Raw genomic sequence first — 11,956 nt, forward strand, 5'->3', positions numbered from 1 at the left:
CAAGCAGTGGTCCAAACATCATATCCACAGCCAAAAGAATTATAATTTGACCCCATCTATGCTTGTGAGGCAGGGACAGAGGTTTATGGGCAGAGCCAAGATTCATTCTGTCAGACAGAGGCGCTCCAGCGACTGGAAGCTAATAAGGTCTGAAGCACTTCCTCCCTGATGAATCCTTCAGCTTCCCTCATATGGGTCACTTGGACTTAGAGTTGGGCAGTAGTACAGTATCCTGGGATATGTAAAAATAGCAGCAGTGTCACTTGAAATACTTTCAATGGGTCACACCATGGAAGAATGATCAGAGGCACAGTTGACTGGTCATTGCTGAGATCCTGTGATCCACATAGATAAAGATCCTCATTCTAACCACACCAATTTTACCTCCATGTGTGCTAATATCACCTCAGTTTGGGGTCTTCAGCAGGAAGGTTTTCAAGCCTCCTGCAGCCTGTGCTGGATACGGCCAATGGGCCGCCCTCAAAATAGTTATAGTCAAAAATATACAAGAGTAGATTCAATTTTAAACATGGGGGCAGCTGCCAAGGCGAGTACAAAGCGGAAGGAGGCAGGTGTGATGTCGGCAGACGTGCGCAACAAAATGATGTGCGCAGCCAAGGATGCAAATCTGCAAACTGTGCCCATGAAAATAAGCTGCTCGCTGGTCACAAACCCTTATAAATCAATGAGATTGAAACAAAAAAAAAATGCCTATTTTGTCAAAATAACAGTCTTAGCCCAGAGAGCTACTACCATTAGATATGAAAGGTTGAGTATATAACACTAAAAAGTTCCTACTTTGAATTACAAACTATTTAATAAATTAATATTTATAAAATGACATATTTTAAAGAAATTTAAGCACAAGAAATAAAGTCCAAATAGAGTTCTAAGACAAAAAGCAGAGATGTGACGAGGAAAACGCTTCATAAAACAAGAAGAAAGCTACATTTAGAATATCCATGAACAGTTGCACAGAAGTGATCATTATAAATGTTTAAGAGAAAAAAAACAAGAAAAGTGATCCTAACTCCAGGTGTAAAAACACTTCTGTTAAAACATTCACACTTTCCAGATCTGGTATCTGATAATCCTACGAGTAATACTGTAAATAGGACATGATGCATTAGTGCTGTGATGAGTCTGGAGTGGTGTGAGAGGGGGGGTGGGGGGTGGAAATTAAAGTAATCTGATTGTTAGCATGATTTCTGTTAGCCCTTAATCCAGACAAAGAACATGAATCAGCTCCGGGTTACAGACATGCACCCACACGAAGCTCAGGTCATCATTCACAGGTAACGTTTAAAACCATTATTTGAATTCGCTTTCTGAAATTAAATTTGGTAACTAAAGCGCAGGGCTCAGGAGCCTGTTTGGTGTCCTATTGGTCAGCGTGGGGGTCTGTCACCTGGGGGCAGACTCAGGCTGGCACACTGACCATCACTGAAGCTGGCACTTAAAGTGACGGGCGCCAGAGAGGAGACTGTCGAAGCACCACCTGATCAGACGGAAAAGCTACCCTAAATTCCATAATAATAATAATATGAAAAACAACGCTCTCTACACAAGGTTCTTATTTTTTGTTAAATACTACCTCAGATGGTGTAAATACATTTATGATACGGCAACTTTTCTCAGTGTAGCTCCTCCGTGACCCAGAAAGGCAAAAGAAGGGATGGATGGATGGATGGATGGATGCCAAACAAAGCATGCAGAAGAAGAAGAAGTGTACTGTGTGAGTTTTTTTAAAACTCATCTTCTGGTTCACAAGATTTTTTTGTAACAAACAGACAAACGAACACATCCACAGATTATCTGCCTTTAATGGCAGAAGGCAACAATTAAAGAAATTGCCCCCCCTTAATAAACACTGTAGCTTTAAAGTCTTCCAAACATCAGGACCACCTTATGTAACACAGGCTTTTATTTCGGCCTTTCCAATTCTCTAAGATATGAATCTTTCAAAAATGCCAAATGTATTCCATACCTCCTTATTTAATATTGAAAGCAGAATAAAATGTGGCTCTATAAAAAGCAGAAATCAGATCTACATAATTGAGAACTTGGGGTGAGTCACAGGGACATTCAGCTGCAGCCATGTGGCCTCAACCAGAAACCATAGGCTTGGTGTTCTTTCCATCTCAGCTTCGACAGCAAACTGGTCCCCAAGAGAACAGACTGTGGTTGGCGACTTTCACAGTAAAACTATCTGTAGAAAACCACATGTACTACAATGCCAAAAGGTCTGTAGTGACATTTTTGGGCTCCACACCAACTAGCATGGCTTCCCTGCACTACGACCAACCAACACGACGGACTCTGTGAATAAAACAACACGAGCCACGGTCATAATTTAATGGGATGTGTCCTTTAACAAATGAATGGGGAACCGGAAAAAAAAAAAAAAACGTCTCCAAAATTTATTAAGGGGGTTTTTCTGAGTTTCTTTTTCCTCTCTTTACAAGCCCTGTTGGTTACAAAAAGGAAAGACTGTGGCTGGCTGCTCGGCAAAGGAAATATACAAGAAGGCAGAAAAAAGGAGAAGAAATAAACAGAAGCAGAGAGGAGTAATCACTCACAGGACACCATGTGTAAATGCTTATGTGCATTTGCATCATCTTAACCGCTTCTCTTCCTCAGGTCAAATTCCTCCAGGCATCAAACCTGATAGACAGTGCACTAACACAGTCTGAAAACTTAACATTAACACACACACACACATACACACACACACATTTACACAGATGTCTGCAGTAGAGGGCCAGTTTAAAACTGGCTTCTCCAGCCCAGCAAACCCGGCCAGGCAGTTTGACTTTCTTTGGGGAGTTGCTGGAACTGCTGGAGCATCATTTCCACTGCCAGCCTGGCAACGCCACGCCACCGCTGATGCCAGGCGGAGCTTTTACAGCGGAGACACAGGACCGGATGCTGACAGACATAATCCATGCTACATTAAAAAAAAAACAAAAAAAAAACAAGCAAAAACATCCATCTACGTTATTTTGTAATGTGTCTAAATCAGCCAGCGGAGACCTTTTGCACACTTGCTAAAGGTTTTGGAGCGTGATAATGATCGTCTTCAGTGTTTTCTGTGAGGTTTTTTTTTTTTTATGTTGAATAAAATTTTATTCTGCCAGGGGCAAGATGCTGTGTCATGCTACAGAAAACCACTGGACTAAATTTTCATGTTCATACAGTGTATTCTCTGGTAACCTGACAGATAATTACAACCCACTTCAATCAGCAATTAATGGTCAACATTCATCATTCGTACCCACACGCAAACTAAAGCAAATCTTGAACGAGTCGACAAACTACTTTCTGCTACTGTTGGTTTGTAAAACGGGACAAGACGCCAGTTTTGAAACAGTCTAATTGATCCGAGCAGGTTGTCCTCCCTCTGACTCCATCTCGCCTCCTTCTCCTCCGACCACTCGGGGCTCAACTTTAAGGCCGTAGCTGCTGCGTGCAGGGCCGGCTCTCACTGCCAAGTTCACTCAACTGCAAACGCTGAACGAGCCTTTTTAAGAGCTGAAGTCACTCCCCAGGCCGTGTGAAAAGGGGTCATTGTGCCACAGCAGACTAACTGTAAGGCCTCCCTTCTTCTCCTACGCCTCGTCCCTCCGCTCGGATGGAAATATCGAATCCCGTTATAGGACAGAAATGTAGACACACGTAGCCTCAGATCCTCTCTGATGGCACTCTTAGACTGCTATGTCCAATGATTGTAGGGGAAAACCACTTGCACACACCCACACACTATTAACACAATCAAATTGCATTATTAACAAATGTAAACACACAACTGCTAACAATGACTATCTGTAATCAAAACAAATGCTGGTCAGAATTTAGTTAGCAGCTTAACTTAGCTTGACTAATACCTATTAAGCTACTACCTAGCTTATAAGCTAGAAGTAGCTGGTTGAGCTACACACAAATTACATCTGAGAGTGTATTTAGGTAGTGACTACCATGTTGCTACGCTACACTGGAACTAGCTTTTGGGGTGAAAAACTATTGTTTACAGTCAGGCGCTTTAATTTGAAAATATTTGTGTTCTTATATTAAAAATAAACACTCTGAAGTTGTTAGTACACCTTAAAATAGTCACTATATTCATTTACATGCGTATGATCCTTCAATAGCACAAAACGTGAACGTGGAGTCTAAAACTCGCATGTATGTTTAACTGGCTGCTCTAAACTGTGACTGGGCCTGAGTGAGAGCATGAATGGCTGTCTGTCTCATCCGTCTCATCCGTCTCATCTGTTTCCTCTGTCTCTATGTGGCTCTGTGATGGACTGGCGACCTGTCCAGGGCGCCTCTCATCTAATGCCTGCTGGAGATGGGCACCAGCTCCCCGCGACCCTGAACAGGAACAAGCGGGTAAAGAAAATGGATGAATGGACATTAACATTTTAGTTCCGTTTCAGACAACTGGGACGTCAAGAAACCGGAGCATTTATGCGTCTTATCCGGGTCTCCACTGACTGCGTACACAGACACCGACTGAGCTGAAGGTTCTGAAGGAAAAAGGTAACCGGGTTTTGTCAATTGGTCAAGAAAAGTAAACAAACTCTTGGTGACTTTAACTCATAACATACTGAACATATTTCAGGTCTGTCATGCTTTAAAATCCTCGTCATCAGAGTTAAGACTCAAGTATTTACTGGCTTTAGAGGCAGATTTCTGGAGAATCAAGCCACTTTCAGTCCCTTTATACAGGCTTCCTACAGTGAAACGTATAAAGTATGGAATTTTCTTTTAGTATTTTCCAGGTTTGAGTAAGTATGGAAAAAATAAAACAATGTGGAAAAACACATTGTGTTTCCAGGCATTTTCTAAAAAATAAAAATCCAACTTCCTAAATACTGCTCAAACAAGTTGAGTGCATTATTCTATTGATTGCATATAAAATATGTCAACTTTTGGTTTCTCTACCACGTCAGCCTCTGATTTTTATGGTTTTAGCCGTTAGCATCTTGCGTTTTTCTAAGTATTGACTGAGCAGCCATGCTCTCAGGCGGGCCGTGCCACGGAGCAATAAAACTGGGTAACCTCTGACGACGTTCGCAGCACCGCTCACAACCCCAACGTCGACTGACGCGTCTTTGAACAAGAAGGTGAACCCCAACTTCCTTCCAGTGGCAGCATCTTTAACTACAGTTTATGTTCAGTCACAACGTGGCCCATGTTTGGAATAAGCTTTCTGATTCAGAGTAAAGACACAAGACAAGTCTGAGAGGGCGTTCATGTGAGAGCATCACCAGTTAAACTCTGTGCGACTTTTATTTTAGTTTCTATAAACCATGTACTCTTTCTAGCTCTACCATCTTTTAAGGATTTTTTTTCCCCCACTCTGTTCTGTATTTAATGAGACTTTTCACCCCTGCTGTTTGCAGATCTAAAAATCAAGTCATGGTGATATAAAAGAGACTTGTTGGATCTCCAGCTCAGCAGGAGTAATCAGATGTTCGATGTGAGACTGTGTGCTGAATCCAGTCCAAAAAAAGATTTGCTTCAAACATTTTCTACAGGAGTTTTAACTCTCCGGGCAGCTCCACTTCTCCCAATAAATTCTCCCAATAGAAGAAAAGTTGAGGGAAATACTGTATGTTTATTTCAACAATTCTCCTTTCCTGCTTCTCTTCAAACGGGGAGCAAAGCTGGACGGCCTGGAGGCCATCTCACGCTACAAGCCAAGGAAACACACCACCTCTGAAGGTAGAAGAGTAAACCTCGAGTATGTGTGTGTTTCTGTTACACAACGGGAGAGTTCTTCCCATCTGCGCCTCCTCGCAGCCCCCGCATCCCCGAGCGATGAAGCGAGAAACGACAGCTTTGCCTTGCACTCTGCCTCCCTCGGTCTTCCTCACAACGCCGCCCCACTCTTTATTAGCATCATCATCATCATCATCATCGGCTGCCCAGCGAAAAACACGCGCTTCGCTCGGCTTCCTTTTCAGTTTTCTTGCCAAACTGTACGTAAATTACACACTGGAAGGCACGAAACGATGCGGCACTCGTCATAATCCATCCATTTTTCTGTCGGCGTCACGTGTGTCTGCTTTCAGCTTAACCCGAAACACAGACCCCTCCGCAGGGCGTCTGAACATTTTACTTCTTCTGCTCAAATTCCAGATTATCCCACTAAATGCATCGCTGTCTGCGTGACAACCCCCCCGCCCCATCCCAAGCCTGGTCTCCATCCCTGCTTTTCCAGCTCGCCTAACTTCCCACAGGGCTCATTGTTGTGGAAAATATGTTAAAACAAAGAGGAGAGACAGTGCAGTGATAATCCTGAAAACGCAGCAGCTGGAGAATTAGCCTGCCACTCGCAGCAGGACTGCCTTCCTGGGTCTGAAAGACAAACCGTTCCTTGCTCGTTATTAGAGCTAACAATTTGCCTTTGCTCGACAATGCTGATAGTTTTTTTTTTTTTTTTTTTTAAATCTTAATTGCCACATTGCAGGATGCATTTCTGGTACATCCAAACAGAATTCAACAGGACTGCAGTGATCAAATCCAGTGTGGAAATTTGTATTATTTATTCCACCAGCATCTCTGGTTTTATTCAAATAAAAAGGAACACATGTCACCCACCATCTCACATGTCAGTATTTTAGTCTGAGATCATCTCATTTTGAAAAATGACAGAGTTGTTCAGAGCCATTTTGGTCAAACCTTGAAAATAATGTCACGTAAGGTCTCACACAATATTGTAAGATGCAGCTACTACCATGTCAAGTTTTAGCTCAATCTCTGTAAAACTGACTAACTTAGTCCTTTTTATGTAGGCTAGTGTTGCTTAGCTGTGGCAGCCATCTTGAATTGGATTGACTCCAGAAGTGAATCAGTTGTAGAGGCACGTTCAGTGGTTACTTTCTGAGGCTTTCATTAAAATTTGTTCAGCGGTTCATGAGACAGTTCGCCAACAGACACACTAACACATGCAACAAAAACATTATCATCCGCCTTCGCCTTGCAGCAGAGGATGAGACTTAACTGTAGCTGCACTGAGATCCGTGAGCAGGCCTCAGACGATCACTCTACGAAGAACGACAGTTGTTTCATCAGCTTAGCATCTAGAACAAACATTTATAATGCTCGGATTAACTTGTGAGCGGAGCTGACTACTGTCCTTTTTACCTTTTTTGCTTTTACTACCCATTTTACTGCCCGTCCCCTTGTTCCAGTCCATCCTGGCGCCAATGCCGACATCCCGCTGCCCTGTCTGGCCAAACGGGGCACCAGTCCAGAACCTTACATCTCAACGGGCACTTAGACAGTTTACTTGCACGGCGAAAGCCAACCGAGACGTAGCTTACCAAAACGTGCGTGGCTGCCGCTCACCGCACCTCGATAAACAACATTCCAGGTCTTACAACGATATCAAATATTTGAACGACCCGAAAAGTGCTCGGCACGACCTCTCCAACGGAAACTTTAGAGAGAAACTACAGTAAACTAAGGCCTCAACATGTGCTTTTTTTTTGTTGTTGTTGTTGATGTGTTTCTGCCTGGGAGCCCAGTTTGCCCACGATTTAGTCTCCAAGTTGCACAACGATTCTTTTAGTTGCTCTGTTAAAAGTGCCATGACTCAAAGGTTGCAGTTTGGTGGCTGGGTGAGGCCAGTAAAAAAAAAAAAAAAAAAAAAATCTCATGAACCAGGGGATGGATCTGAATGAAACTCTCAGAAAGGAAAAAAAAATAAAAAAATTGGACTAAGAGAAATGGCTACAACCTACTTAAAATTACAAATAATGAGGTAAAGTGTATGTAGCAGTGGCTGAATCACATTCTCCTAGCATTAACACATCTCACAAGATGTGGTTGTTGGCAGCCATCTAGAATAAGATCTTTGCGAGTGGTCGATCTGCATTCCTTCAAAGAATGGTAGGCCTCTACGAGCTAAAGTCTGGTGAAAAGTTTCAGTTTTGTGGTTCGGGACAGAGCGTCACGTTTTCTCTTAAAAAGCAAAGAAATAAAGACAGGCAGACACCTGCGATTTGAATTACACAAAAAAGCTCCGGGAGTCGCCTGACAGAAAGGCCAGACTTGTAGTTTCGACCCAGACTGGCCACGTTCATTGTTCCCCCACCCCGCTGACATTCCAGGACGGAGCAGAGCTGGATCTTTCATCTGGCTCCCACGCAAGGCCATTCAGAGGACACACACACACGTATACACACAATCCCACTCACATTATCAGCCACTTGATCATTCAGGTACTTAGTGGTTTTAAAAGGAAAGACTGATTCCACAAAGAACGGTCTGAAAATTCTACGGAACCACCATGACTGAATTCCACTGGCTCACATTTTCTGTTGTTCATTTCCACTGTGCAGATTAGAAAGACCCCCAGCACAATAGATTAAAGATAGCAACCACCACTTACCTAGGTGGTCTCCATGGAAACTGTTGTCATGGGATGTTCTGCCGTGGGGCATGAGGTCATGATGGGCAGCAGGTGGCCAGATTTGACCCGTCTTGCGAACGCTCACGATGGTGGCCTCAGACATGACCACATGGCCTCCCTGCTGCCTGTGGTGGCGCTTCTGGGACTGCGGCGTTGGTGGGCTGCTGCTGTCGTAGGAGTGCTGGGAGTTCTGGGAGTTCTGCGACGGCGAGCGGCTCTTCTCTCGGTACGGCCGGCGGAAGGCCGTGGTCGGGCTCGGGGACACGTGGCTGGACTGGCCCGAGGAGAAGTCTTCCTCGCTGGACGTCAGGTTCTCGTTGGAGCTGCAGTCCGGAGTGTAGCCGCCGCCTCCTCCCGTGTCCTCGAAGCTGCCTGGGGAGTAGGAGCGGCGGGGCCAGGTCAGGAGGTGGTCGTCGCCTCCGCCGTGGTCTCTCATCGTGACCCCGCTGCCGCATCCTCTGCCGTCGCCGCTTCCACCTTCGCCCATCATCACCCCGCCAACGTAGACGCTGGAGTAGGCCTGGAACTCTGAGGGTTGCCAAGGCGGAGGTGGGGGTTTGCCGCCATTGGCCCTTCCTGAATGCCGCTGATTGGGCTCGCCGTCTTCATACTCTGCATCGTAGCCGCAGGTGCTCTCAGTAGACCGTCCCCTGTACACGGGCCTGGCACGGAGCTCACCTGCCACCGTCGCCAGATTACCCGGGAGGGAGTGGAGAGATCTCTTTCGCTCCATCTGCATGGCCTGAGTGCCCAGGGAGCTGATCTTATCGGACACATCCCGATCGTTGACTCGGACTAAACCCCTGTCGTGATGGAACTCCATGTTGGTGTAGAAGGGTGGTGGCGGCGGGGGCAGCTGCTTCTCGTGCCCCTTAGCTGCGTCGCCGGCAGTGTGAGAGTTGGCCCTTTTGATCCTCTCGAAGTTGGATCGAAGAGCTGCCACGCCGAGTCCCATGCCCAGCTTGTCCTTGGGATCGGAGGGCAGCTCTTTTTCTGGGGGAGGAAGTGCGGGCCTGCGGGGTGACACCGACATCCCGCCCCGCTGCTTCGACGGGGAGAGGCCGTCCAGGTTGTCGCAGGAAGTCGATTCGGCTTGCTGAGGTCCGTCAAAGGCTGACTCCAGGCCATCTCCGTGGGAGGCGGACTTCCTGGCCGGCGGGGGTCTTGGTTTGGACCTGCTGGCTCCGTCTCCGAGCGGCTGAAAGCAACTCCGATCTCCGACGCCCGCGGTAACGTATCCCCCAGCTACAGCTACTCCAACTCCTCCCGTCTCCTGTACGTGGGGCTGCTGGGACTGGGACTCGGCGCCCTGCACCGCTGCGGGATCCACTCCCTCGTTGAGCGGCGTTTTCCTGAAGCCCCAGCGCTGCTTGTCGTAGCTCTTCCTCTCTTTGGCCAGGAGGGTCTGCAGGTAGATCATGCGGAAGCGCTCCTTGTTCACCTCCTGCTCCAGGCGCCTGATCGACGCCTTGCACTTCTCTAGTTCCTGCTCGATGCCAACCACGGACCGCAGCTCCATCTTGGGGGGTTCGGACTCCGGGAACTGCGCTTTCCAAGCCTCTATGAACCCCACCGGCTCCACCATATTGCGCTGAATCTCCTCTTCTGCGACCGACCCTTGGTTCAGACACAAGGGGGGGTGGGGAGGGGGGTTGATGGTGGTGGTGGCACCCTCGGACCTTCTTGGAGTCCAGTACGCCACTGTGTCGCTGCAGACAACAATGGCCAGGTCCAGCTGGAACCTGGAGGCTGTTTGTTGCGGGCTTTTAGGAAAGCAGCGGGCAAACACAGAGCCTAATTGCTGACACTTGTCGCAGCAATCCCATTGTGAACAAGATAACCCTGCGTCTCAGTCAGAGGGGGGGCAAAAAGCTTTGAAAAGCTGCAATGAAGCACATGTTTCTCCTGCATTCTTCCCGGAGTGTGTTATTTTGTTGGTAAATGACGTGAACAGAGATCAGCCTTCGACACAGTGAATGATGTCTTCGCAGGGTGACAGAGGAGGTCCCTGAGAAAGGGAGGAAAAAATAAACAAAACAAACAAAGTGTTTTAATCCTGCTCCGTTCACTTACTTGTCACTCCAGCTTTTTTGTTTATTATTATTGTTATTATTATTAAAACAAAGCAGTTCCGTTTCCTCCTGCGCGTTGATATGATCGTAATCCCAGGTGCTGCTTCTCCTAAAGCGCCTTTGTATCAGCAGCGAAGACGGGAAAATGGGTTTAAAAAAGCGCAAAAAAAAGAAAAAAGAGCCAAACAGGAGAGCTTTAAGAGGTCGAGTCCGGTCTTGTGTTCCTTATCCCATCGCGTTTCCAGTGCACCTGTCTGGCGTTAATGGTTTTAATGTTTCCTCGCAGATTCATCCCGTGTCTTGTGGAGAGGGGGGACGGATGGACGGACGTGATGCTGCCGCTGGATGTGCTCCCATCTCCGGCCAGCAGCGCCGGAGTGCCTGAAAAGAGAGGGAGGGACCAGCGGGGAAGTGAGCCCACTGGTTAAAGAGACAGAGCGGACTACACCTCCCGATGCCTTTAGTTTCAGAGACGAATCCAAATGCATGCTCCAAATCTCACAATACGCGAAAAAAAATATATAAATAAATAAACTCGTTTGAGTTCTTCTGCATCTCCAATTTCAATATACCCCCCACCTTAATGAACTGTTAAACACTTGTCAGCCTCTTATTTTAACGCGCTGATTGCTGTAATTTTAATAAAAGCCAAACATTTGTAACATTACATTATTTTATTTCCTCTATGTTGATTTTAAAGCGAGCAGCTCCGCTCGATTTTCGCTGTCCTAATGAAATGCTGCCACCTGGTGGTATATTTAAGGCACTGCACATTTGGAAATCCTGATTAGCCATTGGCTAAGTTTCATCTCAAAATGTGTAGATAGACTAAGATATATCCAGTTTTGTTTTACCAAAATTAGAGTATGCGTTTTGAATTATTCTGAGCTATGACCACATCAAATTTTAGATAAATATCTGTACAATTGACTGAGGTTCACTTTTTTTGGATTGGCTAGTGTTAATTAGCTGTGGTGGCCATCTTGAATTAGATTGACTCCAAAGGTTTGTCAGTTGTAGATACAAAATAAATGACTTTTTTTCTCTCTTCCTTAGTCAGTACTAGGAGTATGTGTTGTGAATGATTCTCAGCTACAACCACTGAAAATTTCAATGAATTATAGCCACTTCTGTTGTTTCTGAAGTCAGATGGCTTTGGTGGCCATCTTTATTCGATTCGGCTCCAAGGTGTTATCAGTTGTAGATGAACATCCAGTGATTATTTTCTGAAAGCTTTATTAAAATCCATCCAGTGGTTCATGAGATTTTTTGCTAACAAAGTGGACTCCAAACAGTTAATTGCAACATTTTAGATCTTGTGCAATCCGGTCAAGCTATAAAATTTAATTACAGCCATTTTTGCAGCTTTTAGACCAATTGGCCGTGGCAGCCATCTTGCAAGTTTCATTTGAATTCGTCCAGTGGTTCATGACATGTTTTGTTAACAGACAAAAGCAAAAGC

General features: G+C 45.7%; 1 protein-coding gene and 1 long non-coding RNA gene across 2 annotated transcripts in view; one reads left to right on the top strand and one right to left on the bottom strand.

The window, feature by feature from the left end:
- The window catches only part of bcr (BCR activator of RhoGEF and GTPase), a 73,565-nt gene extending 62,783 nt beyond the window's left edge, over positions 1–10,782 (bottom strand). Inside the window, exons 1-2 of the mRNA XM_017410651.2 lie at positions 10,496–10,782; positions 8,402–10,430 (exon numbers count right to left, since the gene is read on the bottom strand). Of these exons, the coding sequence (XP_017266140.1) occupies positions 8,402–10,007 (1,606 nt within the window). The 5' untranslated portion in view covers positions 10,008–10,430; positions 10,496–10,782. The remainder of the gene's footprint in view (positions 1–8,401; positions 10,431–10,495) is intronic.
- LOC112450336 lies at positions 9,530–11,042 on the top strand. The gene is made up of 2 exons (XR_003038908.2): positions 9,530–9,651; positions 10,781–11,042. It is a non-coding gene; the product is annotated as an uncharacterized LOC112450336 (long non-coding RNA).
- Positions 11,043–11,956: the final 914 nt, after the last annotated feature.

This window comes from Kryptolebias marmoratus, linkage group LG14, assembly GCF_001649575.2.
Source record: "Kryptolebias marmoratus isolate JLee-2015 linkage group LG14, ASM164957v2, whole genome shotgun sequence".
Classification (NCBI taxonomy): Eukaryota; Metazoa; Chordata; class Actinopteri; order Cyprinodontiformes; family Rivulidae; genus Kryptolebias; species Kryptolebias marmoratus.